Consider the following 24,571-nt stretch of genomic DNA (forward strand, 5'->3'; position numbering starts at 1 on the left):
TTGAGTGAGTCAGTTGATGTTGTCTATCTTGATTTTGCCAAGGCCTTTGATAAAGTAGATCATGGCCTTTTGCTGCATAGATTTCATGACATTGGCATTTAAGGCAAGGTTCTTGATTGGATAAGAAGCTTTTTTTCATGAAAGGAAGCAAATTCTTAAGGTCGAGGGATCCCTTAGTGACATATACATGATGTCAAGTTGGGTGTCCCTCAGGGCTCCATTTTGCGTCCTCTCCTTTTCATCATTTTCATTGCTCCACTTCAGAAGCTTGACAGTACTAATGTAAGTATCTCTTCCCTATGTTGATGATACAAAATTAGTTAGTGGTTGGGATAGTCAGAATTCAGGTAGTTTGGAAGAGGTCCTAGATCAAATCTATTCCTAGGTTGCTGAGAATATTATGGCCCTGAATGGAATGAAATTCCTCCCAATGACCTTTGGGTCGACGCCATTAGACACTCCGCTCGTCGATAATGGAGGTAAAGATAATGAGCAGGTTTCCTCCATGAAGGATCTAGGTGTAGTCCTCCCAAAAAATGGAAAGTTCGATGAGCATATCCAGTTAACGGTGGGTAAAGCTTTTCAAACATGTGGTTGGATAACGTTCAAGTCCAGAGATAGTATCACAATGCTAACTCTGTACAAGTCGATTGTCCAGACACATCTTGAATATGCTTCACCCATTTGGGCTCCAATTAGTTCAGCATGTTTGAAAAGCTTGAGCAGGTCAAAAATGTTTCACTAGGAACATCACAGGATTGAGAGAGCTCTCATATTGGGAGAGGCTAAAAAAGTTGGGACTGTACAGTGTTCAGAGAAGGTATTGAAGGTACCTGATACTGTACGTTTTCAAAAGCATCCATGAGCTTTGTCCCACCCAGGATTTAGGGTCAATCCTAGTGACCGTAGAGGCTTAATGTGCGTTTTGAGAGCACCCTCAAGCCTTGAGAATCCAGGCTAGTTCGAACAATGAAGTCCACCTCTCGTCTTTCTCGGGCTCCTTCATTGTTTAATTTGCTTCCCTGTAATATTCGTAGGGAATACGTAGGCCTTGTTGATCTGGTCGCATCTTTCAAGTCAGACTTAGACAAATTTTTAGATAGCATTCCTGATCAACCCTACATTCAAAGACTAGCTCGGTCTGCCAACCCAAATTCATTGGTAGACCAAATATATATAAAGATTGAAAGGTAATAAATAGACGAATTATAACCTTTCATTTTAATAGTACTGGGGATTACATTCCCTGTAGCGGTTAGAAAAGCCCGTGAAAAACCATATTAAACAAAAAAATGGATAGGTAGAATTACACCATTTTCAGATGCAATGGGATTCTTCTTTCTTTTTTGGTTTTCACGGGCTTTTCTAACCGCTACTGGAACGTAATCCCCAGTACTATTAAAATGAAAGGTTATATTACAGCTCCTTTTTCAAAAAAAGGAACAATTTACTGCAATTTTGTTACTACCTGGCATTTACATCATTCCCAGAAAGCAACAACAAGAAAAACATCTCGGCTTGTTCACTTTGACAAACACATTTCATTACCAAAATTCAAAACAAACACGACGATGTAAATTTTCATGAAATTAAGAGCTCTTAAAATCAAATTGCCTCCTCAACTCTACGGCATCGTTATCGTAACTAAATAAAAGCAACCACTTGAAAGAATGCAGTCTTCTTTTGAAACCGATCTCCAGTTGTTGGATAGTTCTTAACCTCAACATTCAATAGCCAATTAACGACTTTATAAAGAAGCCAAAACATTATGTAATGCACCAGAATAAAAGGTAGTGAGTTGTTGTAGTGCTCTTGGCTCGCTTGCTGGCTTAATCCTTCCTGGCATTTGTGTCAACGAATGCCTCTCGCTTGATGATTCGAATGCATCATTACTACGGGAGCTCTGGAATTTTGAGGGATTCTGGTGTGATATCCAAGCTTGATGAGAGTGAGCGAGTGTGATATGGAAGGACTCGTTTGATCCAAGTCGACCAAGCCACTCAGTGTGGTCGACATGATTGAGCTCAACTGGTGGGTGTTGCTGGTCCTGGAAGTGTTTTGGCTTCTATTCAACCCCCTGGAAATCGTTGGTCTACAGGTTCGAGCTCCTTGTTATTCCATCGTATCCATGCCATCCGGAGGATTCCACGAGTGCCTTGGGTCATTTTTCTACCAGACACGGCTCTACGACGGTATTGGTTTCTTCTTTGATCAATCATTCTGAACGTTTTGACTATAACCAAATTAAGACTTAGAGTGTGAGACTATAAGGTAGGATTTTGCTTGGTTAGAGAACAAAAATGACTCAACCTTTCAATTTCCAGCTCAATAATAGTACTAGTACAGCTAACAAAATAGTACTGGGCATAACATTCCCTATAGTGGTTAGAAGAGACCGTGAAAAAACAAACCCAAAAAATAAAAATAAATAAGAAAAATGAACGTTTATGTAAAAGTAACGTGGGAAATAGGTGACCGTTTTGGTTTTGGAAAATATTCAAACCAAAATGTATCAATATGGTCCAAATGGGGCGATTGGTTGAATTTCTGATGAAATAACGCACGTTGTTAACCTAACGTGTAAAATTCAACGTAAACCTCAACGAACGAGAAAGACGAAATTTCATCCCATGAACTTGGGGCTCGCCAAACTTCGTTCCAACGCAATGTTCGACACTGACTGGCTTTTCATCTTTGAGAGTGCCCGGGGGAAAAATGGCAAAACGATGTGTTGGACAGCTCCTACTAAATCATCATCAAGCATGGCCCTTTTCGTGTTGATTATAATGGACGTAGATTCGTTGCTGTTGACATGTTATGGGTCCCAAAGTTGCACGTTTTCCCCCTCCATGTGTGAATGAACGATACTCGCAACTCCATTGCGTGCCTCCTTCAACGCCGTGGAGCCTTGAAGAGAGGTTTCCAAGTGGGACATTCACTTTGGGTCCTTTTGGAGCACGAAAAGTTCTCTTGTCACAATCGGCCTCAAAGTTTTATCCCGGGCAACTTTATTCTTTTCTTTCATCCCGGGTTTTGGTCTCGAATGAATTGCACCCCAACATGCTATTCTTGTTCAACTCTGGGAACGTTTTTCAGGATGTAGTTCCATCAATGGCATTTGGCAATGTTCCATTGCCAATGACGACAATTTCGTGGCTCGGGAAATGGCCAATTGCTCACGGGAATGCATTGGTAAGTTCTCAGCGAGGACATCTGGTGGGTACGGACCTTGATGAATCCTGGTAAAGCAGAGTTAGTCAGGCAGTCAGAGGGAAAATCCAAAAAAGAATTAGATGCCTAGGCTCGTCAGACAGCAATATTTTCAGTGTGAGAAGCATGGCTACTCTACTATGATCAAAGCTCACCCAGTTCCTCCCATCAATATTTGGAAGGCACAACATAAGTTTACCATCAACAGGCGCCGTTCAAACTTGTTTGAAAATGAATTTCAATGAAAAGAGGTGATTTTTTGAAGGTAAAAGAATAGCAAAAATATCACCAAAGAATGGTCATCTGCACCGAATGTGATAAACGTTTTAAAAGCAATAATTACAAGTCCAAAAAGGATGCTTTTAGTTAGGAAGTAATTTTTGTCTGTTTATGAATAAAAAATGATACATTTGATACATACACAACTACAAGTGAGACTTATAAATAGGATTTGAGCTCATTAGGCAGATGATAGTTGCTTGAAGGATCTGATTGAACTGATGTTGCATCTGTGCGTGTGTTGTCTTAGATTTACTGTGAAACTGTTTCTTCTGAAGTCCCTTGGTCGAAACCGAAATTTGCCTAAATAGAACCATAGGATTCAAATCAGGAAACCAAGATCAACAATTTTGCATAAACATAATCAGATCCAGTTTATAAAGGCACAGTACCGTAAATATAACCTTTGAAATCTTAAATTTAAACGGCTATCCTGTTATCTCTTTTTGCGTTGTGTTTCTTTGGATGAATTGTTCTCAAAGTTAAAGAAGATTGAATGTACATGCGCACTTTTTGCCGTAAAGGTTCAATGCCATCAAATATGCTTTATGATTTTGACCCATTCAAAGCCATTTTAGACAAAAACTTGGAAAATACATTTCCTTAATTTCACACCAATATGCCCAAAGTCCAAATCATAGGTAAAAGCAAAAAAGAATCGACATGAATACTTGAAATCATGTTTTAAAATACATTGATTACTTGCATGGATTAGTCGTTAACATGTCACAAAAATGCATCAAAGATGTTCCGGTTGGTTCTCTAATGATCATCTTGCTTGTTTCGGCCAATTTTCATTTTAACCAAACGTGTCTGGGGTCTCAAAGAAATCAAAGACAAGAAGATGACATGTTGCAAAAATTTCAATTTGCATTTTGAAACCTCCAATCATAAGTGCCTAGAAGTTGAGAATAATAAGAAGGCATAAAAAACCTGAATTGCCATTCTGTTCCAAGCTAAGTCACTATCTAAATGGTCTTCTCCAGATGACTTGCTCTCTCCTTGTTCCACGACCCAAACCATTGGCGACCATGGAGTTCAGTTTCAAGGCTCCCCTTGTGAGTTCCCATTTCATTATCATGGTCGGAATTACTATTCATGTACAGCGGCCGGTCATTCGGAACTTTGGTGCACGATCCACAAGAATCATTCAACTTTAGATGACATCAGTTGGTCATGGGGACCATGTGGACCAGAGTGTTTCGCGGACAAGCACTACTCGTGTCGGACAACAGATGATAAGGTCAAAAAAAAATTAAAAAGTATCATCTGAAAGCACGATATAATATACTTTATGGTAAAATAGGACACAACGTGAATGACAAGTGAATCGGATTTATCTTATTTAGCGTGCCTTTCGTTATTATTCGCATGAAATTACTTTGGTGTACTGAACTTCGATTTGTTTTAAATTCCAACCGGGCAAGGAATGAAAACTATTCAAAGGCAGCATTATGATTTTGATATTTCTTAAAAGAGATAAGCTTTTTGTTGTGCTAATGAGTTAGGCTCTTGGTGTGTATGCTAGGCCTTACATGAAGGCAAGAGTGATATGATGTGAGTTGGCGGCTCGCGAAGAAACCAGATTTAATTTGGTTATTTCTATTTCACAACTGCTGCAGTTCATACCTTGATTGGAAAATTTTCATATTTCGCACTCTTTAAACCATTAAAGTCTTGAACTTTAGTTGTTCACTGGCGAAATTGGTGTTATTCTTGGACTATGCTATCAAACAAAGTTAAAAAACCAAAAAAATATTTGCTTCATTAAAAAAGTTTCTGTAATGGAGCCACGCCGATGGAAATCTCCCAATAGTTTGGTGTCTCACGCAACATGGTTTCTTGTTTTATTCTTCTAAAAAGCCACCACACCGATGATAAGCTCAGGCTCAAGGCCTTTTTTGGTAAAGCGAGGGCATTCAGTTCCAATGCTTTGCCATAGATTGCAACCCTAACTTGCTTATTACAATAATCTGTTCCAAGCTTGAATTTGGTTCTGTTTGGCTATGTACTTGTTTTGTATAGTATTCGTCCAATATCCGAGGTGATTGACAATGACAGACGTTTCCTGTACTTTTAGGTTTGCCAGTTTCCGTTTGTGTATCAGGACGAAACCTATAATGAGTGCACCCATGTGGGACATGACAATCCCTGGTGTCCAATAGTGGTGGATGAATATGGCCATGCTACTGAGCATTGGGGCAATTGCCGAGATGAGTGTCCAGGTAATTACTACATCTAGTGTTCCAATTCATAAGGCCTTGTGAGTTCACATCAGTCATTCACTGGTTCCAGACTCAAGTAAGTGGTACAATGAACCATCAGGCATCAACTATCATAGTATCATCCGTGAGATAAAGCCTATTTTTAGACTTGAACGACTGTCAAAGTGTAACATGCAACATAAATCAAAATTAGATTGACGTATAATGCTTTATTTCAAGGTTATAATTTAACGATGGCATGAGCAAGAGCAGAGTTACTGAGTGAGTTCCCAGGGGATTGTGTGAGAATCTAGAAGAACCCCAGGCATTGAAAGTATAACGTGATCAAAAAAATACCTTGTGTCCTGTGACTGATTGTCGTTAGCAAGTGGGAAGAGATCAAAAAAAGTTTTATGAATACTGCTTTCAAAAAAATTGTTTCCTCCCGTTTACCCGATCAATTGGGGCCTCGGCACTCGAAAAATCGAAGTTGAACTATTTGACATTCTGGAACGTTATTCAAGGAGTAAAGGGATTGCGTGTTCTAAGTTTGCCAATACCAATCACACCACCGCTCCCACCACTTAGTTCTATTATTCTCTCAACTTTTATCAACCAATCGTTCCTGAGGAGCGCTCCTGGGGAAGCTCGTGGTTGAGGGAGTTGATCAAGTGCGTGTCTGTGGTGCTTTCATGTAGAAAATCTTCATGCAGTTGAGCAAGTTTGCAAAGACCAACATTTCAAGGCAAGACCTTTGCATAGTACAGTAACTTTCTCTAGTGACATCTTGGAGCATGGCTTTCGAATCTTTCACACATGGTGTGTTTCTTTGCCACTGCAATGGTACCCTCTTCGGCAAACTTGGCAACCTGGCAACATGCCAAAGATGTGTCTTAGCGAGAAATATGGGCGATAAATTGAATTACAGGAATGAGATGTCCACATAATGGCGTCTTTCAAGGATGTTCCATGGGCGAGAAGTACACTCTGGCTCCAAGAGATTGAAAATAGGTCTTCTCTCAGATGTGAGGGTGCAGCGTATTTCCTGGTGGTGGAACTAAAAATGTTCCTTCTTCCTTTTTGGGTCCTCCTCGTCTTCTCGTTTCAACAGCTCTCTTCTCGTTCCTCTTTGAATGAGCTCGAGAGTGAGGATAGCAGCACGTAGCATTGGTTCATTCCCTGGACTGGTTCCACTCGGGTGGGTGAGTGGGCTTCTGGAAGATCTGCAGAAGGCTCCTCACTCTGCCATGCTGTGTGTGTACTGTAATGGAACCATGAATGAGGCGTCCTCGTTCTCTGTTCTATCTGGGAAATAGCGAGGCATAGTTCTACGGATGCGTTGCAAGCTTCCTTTTGCGAAATTCAGCTCGACTTGGCAAAGCGAGAGGTCTTCCCCGTTGTTCAATGTTGGTGCTCTATGTGGGTTGTACTTCGAAGTAAAGGGTACTGGAGTGAGTGCATTGCACTTGCCGGGCTTCCCGAGTTTTTGATGGCCTTTTGGAGCACATCAGGGGCTACTGTTGCAAAGGGCCGGGGTCTCGAATTTAGGAACTGAGCAATTCCTGCGCCTTTTTTGTTCTTCACACCATAGGTTGCGGGAAGATGGAAGTCCCTCATGACAGATATTTTAAAGCAAGTGAATAGTTTTTTTTCCATGCTTTAGCTCTTAAAGAAGATGCTTGTCTTCATCAGCTATTCCACATGCATGCTTGCTTCCCGAGAAACATCATCAAAGTGGATGGATGGATTGTTGTTTAGAACCATGAATATCCACACTCACCCTTATGGTCTTACCTCATAGGGTTTTCCTGCTCTTGGAAGAATTAAGTGCATCTATAAATAGTCCTTGACTTTACAAGGGGGAATAGCCTTAATGAAGCCAAATAGTGCCTGGCGTTGGCGTTCATTATTGGGTTGCTCCCTTGAATTGTGAGTTGGAACAAGGTTGGGTAAATGTTTTCTTCTCTTGCTTGCACTCTTCATTCACAGAGCGTCGCACTTCCATTCGGCTGATGCTTCCTTGACTAGGCTTATCCCTCATTCAAGCGGATCCAACGAAGAATAGAGTTCATTTTTCTGACATCCCATCTTCTCCAAGTCACGGATGTTGGTTGGCTTTCCTGGTCGGCCTTTTTACGCGTTCTTGGAACATATTCATTAGCCTTTCAGACGTGACTTGAGTGTCTAAGCTCAATGTGACGTCGTGTTGAATTTTTAACAGAACAAGATCGGAGAGGAGAGTAGTTTACCAAAATGCCCGTGGTTATTTATCCCTGAAGTGGAGTTCTTGTCCCAGAGGATGAAATCCAATAAGCCACTCCATCTCATCTCACTATGCAAGGTGGCTATTTCCTCCCCACGGCTTTGAAGAGTACATGTCGGTTCCACTTTGTAGGATCCTCAGGAGACCCGCCCATTTCTGGCCTTGTTGCCACAAAGAGCAGTAAATGCGTGTGGACGGGTCCTCTCACTCTATCCTACATCTTGAGTAAAGCTTGTTCTTTGTTGCTCAGTGAAATGTGGGTGTTTTTTTCTGACTGAAAAAATCTGCTTGCTTTCAAACATTTGAAACTCAAGCCATTTTTTCTTCGCACTTTCTTGAACGAGACAAAGCCAACTTTCTTGGTTGAATGGACGAGCTTTCAAATCCAAGAGGACGGACTTGGCAATAGATCTAAAGAAATTCACTTCCTTCAGCTGAATGGCAACCATTCTATGGGATGAGGTCTTGCAACTAAAGCCGTTCAAAGCAAAGAGAGCATAGCCGCAAATGTGTCACCTGATGTGAAGGGCAATATATCTCAAAGTAAAGGTACGGACAGAACTTGGACCTTGGTAATCCTATGAATTAACTAACTGAATTCTTTCAGACGCGGTAATAATCAGTTTATGGGAAGGGCAAAAGGTTGTTGGAAGGCAATCAGCCTCCATGCTTCGATAAGAGGCCATTCATCAAGAGTTCTGAAAGACTACATCGAAATGCTTCTTAAGAAACCACACCACAGCCCTAGCAATCCAAATGTTCACCAACAAAACTGATGGGCCTCAAGGCTCTAAATAACTCCTTCTTCAAATTGTACCCGCCAAGTGTAGACGTAGCTTGGGCAATTCAAATTGATAATGTGAGTGAAATTGTCCTGGGTCTGCAATACTAGAGAAGGCCGGAGAAGTTGGCAAGTTTTGGACACATACGCAGACTGGCAATGGTCCTGCCAAAGTAGAAGAACCCAGTGTTCTTGGCCATCCATTCATCTTCAACAACGAAATCACAACGTTCCCATCTGATTTGGAGACACAACTAAAAGGAGGTGATTAAAGGTGGGAGGCTGTCAAACCTGGGTGGGATCTGGGATCACGGCATTGTTCCCATTTCCATTGGTGGATGGCACAGCCTTGGGGGACTTGTCCACCAATGCAGGAGGGAGGTGGATATTGGAAGATTTTTCTGTGATCACACTGACAACAATGGGATCTCTTTGTTGCTCTCCATGATCTACTTCTGAGTGATCTAAGAGGAGATTGCCTGGCATTTCTTGCGTTTCACCCAAGGATCCATTTCCCACTGGCCCATGTTGTTGATTTGCTTCATTTTGCTTATTTTCCAACTCTTGCTTTTCCATTTCTTCAAGCATTGAGGTAATCATTGGAATGTTCTTGTGAGCCGGATCTGGTGGTGGTGGATCAGGCTCTTTCCAGCAGAACGAGAAGAACATGAAGACAAAGATCACACTTACGTAGATCAAAATGATGAGGGAAAATACGCTATCACTTATAGTGGGCATTGGACCATCCTTATGCCATGGTGGCGCTCTCATCCTGGGTTCCTCCTCCTCCATGAGACTGCTGTTGGTATTGTTGGTGCCAATGGAAGCCAGAGTTGTAGTGAAAAGGCCAGAGCTAGCTCCCCGGACCACATCCAGTAGGCCAACCCAAGTCACCAATTGGCACATATGTGTTATCTTCATAGTGCTTTCGTATTTGTACATGAGGTGTTGGGCACAGACAACTTCCAATTACAAGTTTGTCCCCCAACTTTCTCCAGAAAGTGGAAGACTGAGGTTGAAAAAGCCAGGCCAAACTTGACAACCACACACCTCCCCCCTTGGTTCTCTTATAAGGGCGGTGGGCACTGGGGCTAATAAAGCTAATGAGCTAAGTTGTAGGCCTGTCGGTGGACGGACCCTGTAATTCACACGGTCTTGGCCTTGGACAAGTGGTGCCCTTCACCTTTTCAAAGGCCTGCCTTGTCGCTCGCCAGCTTCTTGAGCCACTGAGTTTCTGGGCAACAACACGGGCCTCAAATGTGACAAAAGACGTAATGAACTATTCTGAGACGGTCTTGACGTATGCGCCAAAGCAACTTTGTGTACGCTTCCACTTGCCATAGCACTAATGAGACAAAAATCCATAGAATAATGGTCCGTTTCCATATCTCGTCAATCACCAAGGCTCAGACAAGCACAGGAAAGGGACTCCACATCCAATTTGTCTAATGAACAAAGCCCATTCAGAAGTTGATAGCGGATCCAGACTTCGGCATAGTCGAGTTCAGTAAAATCACAGTAGATTCTCTACAATCTCTTCCCGGTCCACAGACACCCATGTTGAGGCTTCCGATTTGCAAACCGAAATGGAGACTAAGCCATAAGGAAACGAAACTGGGCCTCTACACTGGCCTCCCTTCCTCCTCTCTTTCGACAACGAACGAGGCTTGAGCTGAACGAACTCCAGAGAGAGGACTGGTGAGGCCATCGAGGGTTTTGCCCGTTTGTTGCTTTGCTTTGCTCGGCGGCTGTGTGCTCTGCTCATTTGAGTCCCTCGCTATTGGCGTGGTGATACGAACACCACGTCGAGGTTTCCTTCGCTAGTCTCTATTTCTTGTCTCCGCACAAGTTGCTCGCCTCTTTGCTGGGTTGGTCGGATGGTGCCTTCGAAAAAGGTTCACAAACCGAGTGCCCCCTATATCTTCGAGGTCCAGGCTCTGTTGTGTCGGACTCGAATTACGAGTCAAGCAAAGTCCGCCGGAGATTGTTTAGTTGCAACTGAAATGAGGGATTACTTTAGTATAGGATTTTTTGCGAAAACCACCTGGAACAAGCACTTTGAAGCTGAGGGTATTTCCACATCGAGCAAGCCACCCAGGACCTCCAGCGGGACCCACCAATAATATGAGATCCCCCCCCCCATCTCCCCCAGGGACTGATGAGACGCTTACTGCAATGCCAGACCGACGAAGAAAAGCACGACCACGAGGACGAGAAGCCAAGTTTTCCTTTGATAAGCCCTATCATTCAGACCCCAACCATGTGTGTACGACACACTAAGCTCTGCGTGAACTGGTATTCATTCCAGTGGCATGGAATAAACTGCATGCTTATCTATCGCCCCGCACATGGATGGCCTCTGTACTCGCCGACTGTCGTCGCTGGATCCGCAGCAAAGCTTTGGGTCCATATAAAGGCCTCGATGGAACCAGTCAAAGACTGGTGGTTTGCTTGGCTTGTTCGCTCATTGCGTTGTCAGACTTTTTTGATTGCACCGCCAGAAACCAGCACATACTACCAACAGCGTTTCAAGACCACATGACCTTCAGCCAGGGGACAGAGAATGTAGATAAAAAGGGATATTTTGAAGGAAAAACCTCGGCAATCATGTTTTCCTCGACAATAAACTTCAAGTGGTCCTCAGCTCACTTTGAGGGCTTAAAGGTGTCGTGTCCAGTTGGAACCTTTGGAGCACCAGTGGAGAAGTCAAATCGCAATTTGAAGAGAGTTTATGTTCCCTTGGTTCAAGGCCAAGGAAGGCCGCAACCACAGACTGTTTGAACCGAGCTCAGTTCAGGTTAAGGAACCGTCTGCTCTTACGAGCTTGCTTACTCCGCAGTAGTACTTATGGAACAAATATGCAAATTCTGCCCAGCTCCATTCGCTCTGCTCCTCTGCATTTTAAAATTGGAAGCGAGAGAGAAAGTGTAAGAGATGCTGGAATTGGTTTTTGAAAAACGGAACGAAAATCCTTTGGATGATATGGTGGGTTTTGACAGGTCTTCAGACTGATTGGAGGGGCCAAATTGGGTGTTAAAATTCCGAGACAGGCTGTCAAAAGGATTATAAATAGGTCTATTTCCGCATGGCTCCTCGAGATGAAACAACATCGTCGGATATACTTTATCATCTGGATAGGCGCAGAGGAGCCGCTATCGAGAGGTAGTGATAGCTGGACCATGCTGAATATTCAATGGCTATCACATATAAAGCCATATCGCCTCAAAGCTAAGTCGTCATTTATGTAAATGATTCCTCATTTCTCCTTCGAGGACACAAAGATCATTCTTCTTCATATTCAGAAGGAACAAGAGGATTTCTTCCCGTCCATGCAATGTTGCAGCCTTTCGTGCGTTCTTTGGGTCGTTCCCAATTCTCATATGGGTCCACACCAGATTCAGGCCAGCACATGTGATCTGAGTGGTTTTGTGGTTTTCGTTACCGATCTCTCGGAAATGTCACAATGTCACTCCAGTCATTGACGATTGTCGTTATGGTTGAAGGAATCATTTATCGTGATTGTACTTGAGAATGATTCCACTATCATATTCACCTTGGAATCGGTTCGCCAGACTCTCAGAAACTTGAAGCACACGCAAGTTGTGAAGTTATGAGGCCATCAATTTCCAAGTTTGGCTTTTGTTTTGGATGATTATTCTATCTCGATGAAGAGTGTCGAGTTAGTTGAGCTCTACTTTTTTGGTTGATGGAGTATACCTATGACTCAGGAAATGTGCTTTCAGTGTTTACTCCCTAGGTTTGTGGGACTGATTGTGGTAATTGAGATAAGAAATGGGAAAATGTCGGTCCCATCCCGGGCTGGCATTGGGTCCACAACGAACCTTTATCGTTGTCAAGGAAATGTCAGTCTTTGTGAAGACAAATCCACGTTTTTCCTGTTCAACTTTTTTCTTCCTTTTACTTCTACATTCAAGCGTACATTTTACCATTTCCCTCTCCTCAAAATGAGGCTCGAGTATCATTAATCTTCACTCGGTCGAGCACAGGATAGGAGATCCCCCCCCCACACACACACATAAAAAACCTCAATTTAAGGCCCTTTTTCTCTTGATGATATCCCGTTTCATCATCATCTAATTTAAGAACTCTTAGTTCCACTTGATTTCCAGTCTCAAATAGGACGTCAACCACTCGAAAAGTGGAAAAATTGGATGTGAAACAAGAAATGAAGATCAATCCAGAAGTGTCCGTCAAAGGTCACGGAAATGGATGGCTGACAGGATTTGTGATTGTTGGGATTCTACTGATCTTATCCATCGTCGGGAACGTCTTTCTTGGACTCAAAATAAAAGGTAAGCCAAAGAACTTATCTTTGACCGTCGAAGATCTTGCCCGTCAAATGGATGACTTTTTTTTCCATCTGATAAAATCAAACAGACCCACAAAAGTTTCGATTCAAGCTCAAGAAGGTGATCCTGGTGATCATGTGAAGTTGTAAATCGTTCAGTTTTTATTCACGTCGGTCTCGCTATTTGGAGCCGTCAGAGGGTTAGTGTACGGACTTCTAGAAATATGGACTGCGAACGAGCTTCCCGGCAAATCGGCCTGCTCTTGGTCAGAGCCACTCTAAGCCACTTTTCGAATTAAAGTAATAAAATAAGAAACGTAGATCTCTTCAATTAACGATAGGTCAAGTTTATATCATTTACATGCAAAGTCGATCGTTTCAAAGTTATGTTGTCAAAAGCATATGTAACTGACCAAGAGCAGGCCGAAAATTCAAATTTTATGTAGTGTTTACTACATAACTTTGAACATGTCTCCAGAGTTCCCTAAGCATAGGCTTAGGCTCAAACTTGGCTGAGTTCATCTATTCAACCAGATCTTGTGGTCGTATGAAGTGCTTATTTGGAATAAGATGAACGGTTTAGGTGATAGGATAATTTTGCTTCCGTTCGCAGTCAATATCTCTAGAAGTCCGTGGCTAGTGCTATTGTTCTTGTATTCAAGGATTGCACAAAAATATTTATCTTTGTTTTACGTTTTGCCGTAAAAGAGAGTGCGGTCTTGGTTGTCGACAAGAACTATTTCTGGATGTCTAGTCGAATGAAAAAAAACTTTTCCGACTTTCAGATCGAGGAAGCCTCCATCACGATTGGGTTCATTTCTCAAAGAAGATTGAAGAGCGGCCCAACATTTTGGAAGAAAACGACGATATAATTTAATTTCAGTGAATAAATCGGTGACTAAAAAAGCTAGTTTTATTTCCAATGGACGAAAATCGAACCTGGAACATGAAACGGACGCACAAGACAACGACCAGCTTGTTTGGAGTAAAGGCAGGAAAATACTTAGTTCTTCTTGGTGGCGACATTACTTTGCATAGATAGATAGAGAAATAGAAATCTGGCGAATTGACTTCCGATGTTTGGTTGTACTTATAGAATACTTGGGGTGTCCATGGTACAATTAAGAGTGCTGGAGGCAGCAACATCCCTTTCAAAGTCCACCTAGAATCGTTTGAGCTTGACATGGGTCTCAGGATTCACAACGACAATGCAGCATATAGGATAAGAGGACGTGTTCATGAATGTCGATTGAAGGTCATGTAGCACTATCACAATGGCCGAACCAATTTCTGGCATCAGAAAACACCAAGTCCTCGAGCCACCTCAGTCTTCGCCAGCTTTCCGCAGCTCCTGCTTTTCTTTCTTTTTTTTTTTGTTCAATAAATAGACCTATCACAAGTTTGACTGTCACACAATCAAACAATACTTCCCTCGTTCTTCCTCAACTACTCAGTCTTCTTCAGATTGGTTCATATAGGCGTAGTATCAGGTCCTCATGGACGAAGCCTGGCGTTCAATCTCCTCCAAGGTCATGGCCTCCTGGATGGGAACCGGAGGCATGGGTGGTCCTGCACGGGATAGAACGTCATGGCTGAAGAACCGAGAGAGATCCGCTCCTGGAGGCCCCGTTACACCACTGCGGGCGCCGTGGTGACTTGAGCGAGATTCCCGATTCACGGCCCCGCTTTGAAGCGCGCTCATGAAATTATTCAGAGTAAGATGGGGCTGAGGCGGAGGTCGAGATTGACCCGGCATGGTCATTAGGCCTGGTTGAGCTTCGTGTTTATTCTTATTCTCGGAAATCTCACCGCTTTGGCTGATCTTCAATTCGGGGATTTGTGGGCGTGGATCCGAATCCCGCCGGTCTGACACAAACTTCTTCATAACCACGGTAGGGGTGAAGGTCAACGGGGAGCTGTTCTGTTTGGCATCACTGTTGGAGCGGTGGCGCATCCCTTCAGACGCCACAATGCGAGCTGCAGCCTGGTGCATGTGCTGACCGGCATGGACTGATTGTGGGGGATCGCCTTCTTGTCTTTGGCGGTACTTCTCTCGTTGTTCCTCCAGTTTACGTTTGATGAGGGCGTGCTGCATAATGTTCTGGGTGTGGAGCGAGATCTCCTGAGGCGAAGGGATTCGTTGCTGACCGGCGGGCTGTGGACTGACACTGAGACTGGCGGGCTTGCGACCGGCTTGCTGAGCAGCGGCCAGCTGCATCATCATGGCTGGGCTCAGCCGTTGTTGGCCATGTGGGGGTTGTTGCTGTTGGAGCAGAGCCAGATTAACATTGTCGGGGAAGTGGGGCGAACTTCGCGGGGAGGTGGGTTGAGGACGAGTCATAACATGCGGATTGCCGCCGGCGGGCAATGGGTGTCCCTGCTGTTGTTGTTGTTGATGGAGCTGATGCATGCTGACGGGTAATCGGCCCTGACTTTGAAGTAATTTGAGCACAGCGACCAACACTTCTCTCTGATGGGGGTCGAACTCGCGGTGAGCGAATTCCGAGACGAGCTGCATGGGCTTAGCGTGCCCATGAGCCAAGGCAAACTGCAAGGACTTGGCCTCGCGGGTTTCGAGTAACGTTGGATTGCTTGGGTGGGAGTGAATGAGATGCAGAAGGTCGGGAGTGAGGGGTAACCTCGGGGGAACATTGGGGAAGCGCATGATCGGAGGTCGAGGTCCGACCACACCCCCATTTCCTGCTGAAGAGAGGCCGGCCAGGATCTCCTGCTCAGTCGGGGCATTGTTAGGGACCGAGGAGGGTCGAATTACATTTGGCACATGAGCCATAAGAGGAGGACCTCTCATTCCTGGGAACTGACCATGAGGGAACGGCGGCATCATATGTGGATTATCGCTAGTTCCTTCCATTGAGTTACTCATGATCTGAAAGAATAAACCCAACAATAATAGATATGATTTGCAAACGGTATGCCCGGGCTTTTTTGAGTGGAATACTTCTTGCAAGCAATGAGAGAGGGATATCATGTTCTAGAAAGCCAAGCGGCCCATTTCAGTACCTGTGCGTGAAGACGATGGATTGGGTCGGGGTGAACCCCATTTTGAGCATGCTGTTGGTTTGGGAAGGGAGCAGGTTTTCCTTGATCAAGCATGGCCGCCTGATCCCACATTGAAAAGGAACAAAAAAAAATATCCGTATAAATAAAACATTCAACTAACTATGGAGAACTAACTAAAGTACGACGGCAAACTAGGGATTAATAAAGCATGCCTTCCGACGAAGAGAATAATACATAAAAAAAAACCACTTACGAATTTCTTGAACGCAGACATATCTTCTCCGGCCTCACCCCGGGCACTACTATCCCGAGATTTACTTAAGTCAGAATGGCGGGTCTGATCGTCCTATGAGGGAAAAAGACACAATTGTAAATACAGTACACATCTTATTACACCAGGATTTTCTTTTGTACCTTTCCCATTCCCCTTCAGCAAGTCCATGAGCAGATTGTTGGAAGGCTTCTCTTCAACGGGTAGATCCGCGGCACGATCTTCACGATTCACGGTTTTGGCGGCAGGAGAGATGGGGGCAAAATAGCACGCACTCTGGGCGTCGGTGGGGCTCGGAATACGGATATTGGGTCCCGGGGGATGGAAATTGGGTTCACCGAAGCGATGAAGCCGTCCCCTACCGTTCATGGCCAACTCATCCTGAATGGAAGACCGCCGTGAATCGTCTTGAAGATCGCTCGCAACATTGGACTGTGAGGGCTCTTCCCGCGGCGGTGGAGGCTTGATATCGGCTCCTCGTGGTGCTGGTTCTGGTTGCTCCGGGCGTTTGAAAAATTGCGAGAAGCGGCTACCTTTCGAGTTGGAATCCCTGGCGGTCTCCGGCTGTTTGGAGGCCCCTCTCAAGGGCGCACTCGCGGGGTTCTCTGACAAAATCTGACTGATCTGATCCGTCCCGATAAAGTCGCACTGGAGAATATCGTCCAGATTGAAGCCTATGTCGGTATCAGCTGGCTTCGGTGGCGCTGCTTGAGATGGAGGCTCTTGAGTTCCATTGGCCGGGTGAGTCTGGGTGGGAAGTTCGTCGTTATTGTTGTTATTAGCAGAGGTGCTGTGGCTACTGCGTGGCTTATTGGGCATCTTCAAGGGAGCGTTCTCGCTCCTCGGTGGACGCTCTTTTTCTGGAGAGTCGTCAAAGCCTCGGAGCTCCATCAATTCGCCTTGCTCCACTTGGGCCGACATCCACTCGGGCTCACTTTCTTCCCGCCTCGGGAACCGTGATCCGCCTCTTCGTTCGGGCCGCTCGTTCTTCAAATTTCTCAAATTGATGGGGGCTTGATTGAAGCTGCGGGGCTGATGATGCTTCGATCCGGGTGGCCCATTGTCACCATAGCGCTCGTAGTTGTTCCATCGGTAGTTTCGGTCACCTCGATCGTTTCGGTCACTCAGCCGTTCACGCGAACGATCTCGGTCCAAAACGATGACTCGACGTGGTCGGGGTGGAGCATCATCAGGATCGTAATATCCCCCGTGACGATCATCGAGACGACGATGACCATCAACCAACCGTTCCACTGCCTCCTGACGACCTGAGAACCGACCAGAGCCCAGCCTACGATTGGAGCTGGGGTCTGGACGGAGAGAGATTTCGCTCGAATTGCCCTCATCCTGGCTGTCCTTCGTCGAGGGTTGGGCTACTTGACACCCCGAGAAAAAACTTCGTCGCTGTGGACTCAACTTGAGCCCATCGAGCTCGCCGATCCTGAGGCGATCCTTGGGATCTCGTCGAAACTAGAAATAAAAAAAAACTATGGTTAGACGGACTCGGGAGGGGAATAAGGTAAAACAGGAATTGCCAAGAAAAGCCTGACACGATTATCTAGGCCGCCAGCGGACAGCCTCAGATAAAATGATCATTTTCACGTGGAGCAGAAATTAGAAAGCAGAAATTGGACGGTTAGGGTTATTGAGCGATCTGGACAACAGGGAAAAACAAACCGGTGACGGCCCGCCCTCTCAAAGTTTGGTTCAACGCTCAAATCACTATTCAGCCATCATTCTTGGATCATTAGGTCAACGTATTGGAGAGCACACTATTGGGCCCACATTACCTTCAAATCGCCCGACAAACTGGACACCGATCGCCCGTCCTCGTTTTCACTCATCCCGCGCCCCCCTTGGGGCCTCAACGACAGGGGCGGAGTGGGACCGATTTGCCAGCCCTTGTGCCATCGATTGGGGTCCCACACCCCTCGCTCGTTCTTGAACTCGGTCTCTAGATAATCCGGCCAACGCGTGGATGGACCGGTTTGGCGGTAAGATTTCAACGTATCCGCCGAGTAAGTAATCAAATTAACCACCAAGCTCGTATCAGCGGCGGCCTCCTTGGCCTCGGTCGCCTCGAGCTCAGCCGTCATTGTCATTCCGGCCGGGGCCGTGGACAGGGCTCCGGATTCCGTCAAAGATTCCCCGGCTTGACTCAGAAACGAGGCCAGGGAGCAATGACCCGCCACCGGTTCGGACTCGCCCGAGGTTTCGGGTCGGTGGGGCGCCTCGGCCGAAACCGACACAATGGCCGGATCGTCCATGATCCGGAGGACCGGCTCGTCCTCGACGACGAAAGCCTGATCAGATCTGGAAACGAGAATAAATCCAGAGTGATCTTGGCATTCTTGTAAATCAGCTCCAGGGCTTCTTTTTTTATCTTTGAGGGCTGGCCAAACTTGATTGCCGTCTGTCTTTTGAAATGATCAATTCCAAACTCAATTGCCATGGGGGGGGGAAGCACTCCAACCGGGAGGGCCAAGTCAGGAGGGAGGACGCCATCAAAACGCACGCCGGAGTTCGTTTCCGACGGGTTTATCCCAAAGGTGGGCTCATCAAACAAAGCTGGGTTGGATTGGGAGACAATAGTTTGGGACTCTCAGGCATGATTTCGAAATCGGGTTCTTTTTACAATGACTTCTATAATATAGAGTCAGTGTGTGTGAATCGAATATATATTTGCATTAAGACACATGTATTCAGCCAAGGAGTAGCTGGTCATTGATTACATGTACGCAATTCTTGCGGGTATAATTGACGTTAATTAATGTGAAAATATATGTTATTGCATAGGTGCAATGTTTTCTTTTTAAACCAATTTCATTGAACGAGGTCGAAGGGGTTATGTTAAAAAAGTGGCATCGTCTAATGTGCAAGTTTCGTGGCCAAAATCTTGGCATGGTAATGGGCCGTCAAATTAGTATGAATGGTTTTTTTTAGCGGCTCGCTCAGGTAAAAAGAGCCAAAATCTCTTGTCAAAAGTAGGATATTACTACTTCAATCAAATCGGACGGATGGCGGATATTCCATAGTCCAATGGCCCAGGATGCCAAAGCCGGCTTTTGAGCGGGGAGGCAGTCTTAAAATCAATTAATCAATCAATGGATGGTTCATGAGTGCATAAGTTACCTTCCAATTCCAACCAAGAGGTCCAAAGCACGGCCCCAATCCGCGGGAGGCTGACTGGCGGTGAGTAGCGGGTAGCGGTGAACGCGGGATGAGTACGGGTCAATCACGGGTCCTACGGCCGGAACAGAATCTGCTCGGGCCCCGAGTCTCGTCGTGGATTGGATCGGGGTCGGGGTCGCGGTCGTGTTCTTGTTCTGGCTTGAGTTGGACTTCCTCTTCAGTCAGACGCTCTTTCAGTTTCACTCTGTGTCAGTGTGGCCAGACAGCCGCGTCACAAAAGCGCTACCCGCCTCAGGGCCAGAGTGTTAAAATGGGTGAGCCCATCCTAATGCTACAAATTTTTGTTCACTGAAATTCATATTGGCCTGGGTCAACAGGCTGTCGGTGTAGGGTTAAATTCTTTTGATATTTTTACAACGCTCAACCTTTCCATTGAAGACGCCTCAGCTTCTTTACTCTATTTCTAGGTTTTTCCCTAACATACGATTGACCTGTATTACTTTCTTGACCGGGCTTAAAATATTGAATCGATTCAAGGGTGTTGGTTGAAAGCGCCAGAGTCGTCAGCCAAACTGACAACCACATTTCCGCGCAAAGCTAGAGCCCAAAGCGCAAGAAATGGAGGCACTGCTTTCGGTCGAGGACTTGAAGGCTAGCTCTGTTCAGGCTCACTCTATGTTCACTCAGCTTAGATGCCAAATGAGAGGGTGAAAAGATGTCAGATTCAGATTACTTACCCCCTATTCAAGCCGGATCCTAGACCAAATGAAACACTTGCTTTCAACTACTTCTATATATGTACATTTGATTCGATGGAAAACCAACGTAAGGAAAGAATTGATTGTTTTTCAGAGAAAGTGATGCCAACTTAGTATAACCTGGCTTAATCATTGCCATATTGGCTAGCCTTATGAGCTCTTGGCTGCAGTTCCACTGCGTTTTAGTCGTTTTAGTCTATTTCGCTCGACAACCCAAAGAAGGAGCAGCGTGATGGACTTTTTGGGTCGGAAGATAATGGAAATGGGAATAAGATTCGTTTTCTTGCCCAAATTTCTTTTCCAGAAACTACTTTCTGAACTACTTCGATAACCATGGTCCTTTGGGAGTTCAAATTCATTTTACTTTTATCCTGTAAACCCGTGTAAAATAATTTGTAATCACTATTGGCTCATTCCATATCTAAAAAAGTAGTTGATACACATTGCCAGCTTTTTCCTCATCGTTCCACTATTGATTTTGAATACGATCGAGAAAGCATCTTTTTTGTCTTTTAATACTCTGGACGTGGTATGGTACGTCAAGAAAGCCACAGTCACCCTGACCATGAGCTGAATGACATACGGGCAGAGCCAACACAAGGCCAACAGCCAAGGTTTCAGGGTTGCTCCTGGCTGACTTAAATTTTTGCAAGCCACTTCATGTAATGGTAATGCGTTAGTTAGTTCATGATATTAACCATAGTTAGGATACAAACATATATTTCTCGTATGGCAATACTCATTTCAATCTTTCCTGGGTTCATAAACCGAGCCAAACTTGGATTTTTCAGAATGCCATAGAGTTAGTCTGGCCGATGTGTTGCTGGGCCATTAAAGTTAGGGCTGGCCGGCTTGAGAACCAAGAAGCGACTGCCAGATTGGTCTTTTGGTCCGATGAAAGATGGATGGAAACCAGTACAGGAAGCGGGGGAGAAAGGGAAACCGACCAAATGATTGACCTCGAAATGGTGGTGCCAACGATGCCAACATACATTCAGAGATTATCGGGAGACTGGTTCAAAATGAGTAGCGGGAAAACTTGGTGGAGTTTTTTTGTCATATTTTTCCTCTTTTGGAATAGAAAATAATATTTTTACCTTGGGAGCTTTATGTAATGTTTCAGAAGAAATATATTAAAGATGTTACACACCAGATGACTCTACGCAATATTACTCTTTATTACCCCTATGACAGGCCTAAACAAGATACTGTTGATTTTTCACAAATGCAAAGGGTTCTTTTTTTATTTCAGATTACAAAGGACTTGTGTATGAAAAATTTAATTAGCCAAATGGTAATATAATTCAGTGCCTAATGTAGTTTGAGGATTCCCCTGAACAGTCATACTTGTTTCAAATTCTCAATGTGTAAAATTCCAATCAATTATGATATCATTTTAGAGGAGGTTGTATATGTGTGATTGATAATGCCCCAGCACTTTTGCAATCACCATTCCCATTGAAATAATACTAGGAAAAGAAAAATACCACTTACGAAGGTGTATTCTTTCATTGATAATTAAGGACCCACAGTCCTTTTTATTTTCCTCTCTCTTCTCTAATGGAGAAATACAAGAATATGCTCTAAGATGCCTCACTTTAACAAGGTATTTTTCACTGAACAACTTATTGCTGATCTATTCTAACACCATAAATACATCACCAACCCTTCTGACAGACAATTGGAATCCTACAAGGGTATGGTTACCACCACTTTTGACATCCAAAATGGGATAAAAAGTGAGCTATATATATTACATATTTGTAGCATAGTGGCAACTTTTCATCAGCATCTTTTTCCATCAAATTGTGCTAAAAAGCTAATGGTCAGTTTAGAAAAAGTGGTCAAACTGTGCCTTTCCTAGTATTATTTCATTGGAAATAATGATTGCAAAAGTATTGGTGCATTATTAATCATACAGTATACAACCTCCTCTAAAATGATGTCATAATTGATTGGAATTTTGCACCTGAGAATTTGAAACATCTCCCAGAAGAGTTGATGGCTTATTCGTTGTGGCAAAGTACTTGGTCACTAAATTCTTCATTAAATAATGTATCCGTAAAGTCTGGCACCTTAGATCGTATTCTCTTGTTTCTATGTCTGCACTTAGCCGAAGCAGAGGGCGCTTCCTCCGGTCAATGAAAAGGACTATTTGAAGCACTCTGATCAATTGACTGTTGCACAAGTAAAGAGCAAGTGTTTCTGTCAATTCATGAGCCATAGCCCCCTTCCGCTGCACGAAACATGGTTTACGATCTGCACCTCAGAGAACGCTTTGTGAGTCAACCTCTGCCAAATAAAGGGCCAATAATGCCGATTTCTCTTTATTGAGTGACAATGCGTTTGTGTTGCTTTTAGCTAATTCTAACGAAAATATTATGTATAATCAGTGGGTAAACGTTATTCTCCACCGATTAATTGGCGGTGCTACTTTTTTAAACTTAACCTTACCTTATCAAACCTAACCTAACCTTACCTAACCTAACCCAACCTAACCTAACACGATATTAATAGCCTTTAAGGTCTCCCTCCAAACCTTCCTAACAGTTTGCCACAAATTTAAAAATGAGCACCGCCAACTAATCGGTGGAGAGTAACGTTTATCATAATCAGTGACCTGGGTCACATAATGTCCGGAAAAGAAATTGTTTTCATGGCATGTCACAAGTAGTTTATTTAGCAATCTAGCGTGCCTCTTCCCGTTTTGTTTGGGCTGTCTGACATTGCAAAAGAGGGCCCTTGTTGAGCAAAGAAATCTGTTCTCTTTTAAGTACTAGTTCAGTATGAAAGGGGCCAAGAAGCATACTTCAATGAATATTTGATCTTTCTCAACAAGTTTACATTCCAAAGTTGTACATTCTAAGCTAAGTTGCAAACCTGGTGGTATGCAAAGTTCCCAGGCGTCCCATGGATGATTAACAAAGCAAAACCACAACAAACTAAATATCATTTTTACTTTAGGTTACGAAGGCCCAGTGATGGGCATCAAAGCGCACATTAGGCTTTTACGGTAACTAGAAGTGACACTCAATCCTAAATAGAGGCAAACCTCATAAATACTTCTGAAAGCGTACAATATCAGAAACAGTTTTCATCCTCTCCGAACATTGTTACAATCCCAACTTCTTTAATCTCTCGCAAAAAGAGAGTTCTCTCATTCCATCAATGTTCCTAGTCATATATTTCTGGACCTATACGACTTTGTGCAAACATACAGAATGAATTAGATGAAATTCAAAAGCCAATCGATGTGTTTGTTGGGTTGATTTGTCTGGTCACCCATCCGAATCACCACTGGTACCATCAGAAATGGGACATATCTTGTCGTTGCAATAATGTCTTTTCACAAATGTGATGCTTCTTTTTGGCGAAACTATTGTATTTCAATGCTCATTCCCTGGAGGCTAAACTTGGAATAAACACGTGCAGTACGTTTATTAACCACACCGATTTTTTTGCATCCTTCAATGTCTTTTGCCCAATTCAACCCGCCGAACTCTTTTCATAATTTTCGATAATTACCAGTTCACTTTTTACCCAGAAAATGCCGAGGTTGATTATTGTTACGTATTTCAAATTCATTGTCAAGTAATACTTTAATTGATCTTTCGGCCTTGTCACTTTCTCAAGGATATTTGAGTATTTTTACAAGATTGTGAGTACTCGGTTTCAGCACCTTCAAATATTTTATAAAAGAAGGATCTGACTGATGTGTGTCAGTTGTCGAGTCATAAAAAATAGGGCTAAGGTCTCAAGACGACCGAGTGAGAATTTAAAAGGCTTGTGAGTGACACTTTCTATAAAAGTACCCAAAAACAAAGAGGATGAGCTCACTCAAATGATCACTATTACCCCTTCCTATTGCCACAGAGACCTCTGGGCCCCCTTATGGGCACGCTAATACCTCCGACACGGCTCCATCTTGGACAACCACTCATCTCTTAAAGGCTGCCAATAACCGTAGAAAGTACTCTGTTCATTTCACTCAAGATACAGCTAGTTGAGTGTGTAAAGTTAACTTCTACACACGGACTTCTAGAAATATGGAATATGAACAGTTCGCCCCCTCCCCTTCCCAAATAAGCCTGCTTTTAGTCAATAATGCACTGAGTCCCTTTTTTATTTCATTCATCTTATTACCGTATTTAGAAACTTGGATCATGGCGGAGAGCTCTTGAACTAGGTTTTAATTTTTGTCACTTTTTCTGAACCCAGAAATGGACAAGATTCGATGACATGCCAACACAAATATTGTAAAATAACGGATCCAATGAGACATTCTCGCAATAAAGGCTTTACAATAGTATTTCTCACTGCATTGCTTTTTTTGTAAATGACTA

At 43.9% G+C, this 24,571-nt stretch overlaps 2 protein-coding genes across 2 annotated transcripts; one reads left to right on the top strand and one right to left on the bottom strand.

Moving 5' to 3' along the window:
- Positions 1-1,710: 1,710 nt before the first annotated feature.
- Positions 1,711-13,952, top strand: LOC131887348 (uncharacterized). The gene is made up of 6 exons (XM_059235935.1): positions 1,711-2,192; positions 3,097-3,192; positions 4,476-4,732; positions 5,570-5,714; positions 12,868-13,050; positions 13,832-13,952. Exons 1-6 carry the CDS (start codon positions 2,015-2,017, stop codon positions 13,921-13,923), a joined length of 951 nt encoding a protein of 316 aa, XP_059091918.1. The 5' UTR covers positions 1,711-2,014; the 3' UTR covers positions 13,924-13,952.
- Positions 13,938-19,730, bottom strand: LOC131886617 (uncharacterized). Its single transcript, XM_059235006.1, has 6 exons — positions 19,471-19,730; positions 18,129-18,651; positions 16,462-17,808; positions 16,321-16,413; positions 16,068-16,166; positions 13,938-15,933 (listed from the first exon to the last, which is right to left on the bottom strand). Exons 2-6 carry the CDS (start codon positions 18,603-18,605, stop codon positions 14,533-14,535), a joined length of 3,417 nt encoding a protein of 1,138 aa, XP_059090989.1. The 5' UTR covers positions 18,606-18,651; positions 19,471-19,730; the 3' UTR covers positions 13,938-14,532.
- Between the last annotated feature and the right edge of the window lie 4,841 nt (positions 19,731-24,571).

The sequence above is a fragment of the Tigriopus californicus genome, chromosome 9 (assembly GCF_007210705.1).
Source record: "Tigriopus californicus strain San Diego chromosome 9, Tcal_SD_v2.1, whole genome shotgun sequence".
NCBI classification, from domain to species: Eukaryota; Metazoa; Arthropoda; class Copepoda; order Harpacticoida; family Harpacticidae; genus Tigriopus; species Tigriopus californicus.

Bases quoted from the DNA above. Each gene is read 5' to 3' on its own strand.
- LOC131887348 (XM_059235935.1), top strand. From the start codon at position 2,015: ATGATTGAGCTCAACTGGTGGGTGTTGCTGGTCCTGGAAGTGTTTTGG. The intron at 4,733-5,569 runs GTCAAAAAAAAA...CTGTACTTTTAG, and splicing joins GTCGGACAACAGATGATAAG to GTTTGCCAGTTTCCGTTTGT. The intron at 5,715-12,867 runs GTAATTACTACA...CTTGATTTCCAG, and splicing joins TTGCCGAGATGAGTGTCCAG to TCTCAAATAGGACGTCAACC.
- LOC131886617 (XM_059235006.1), bottom strand. From the start codon at position 18,605: ATGGACGATCCGGCCATTGTGTCGGTTTCGGCCGAGGCGCCCCACCGA. The intron at 16,167-16,320 runs GTAAGTGGTTTT...ATGTGGGATCAG, and splicing joins TGTCTGCGTTCAAGAAATTC to GCGGCCATGCTTGATCAAGG. The intron at 15,934-16,067 runs GTACTGAAATGG...TTATTCTTTCAG, and splicing joins TCCATCGTCTTCACGCACAG to ATCATGAGTAACTCAATGGA.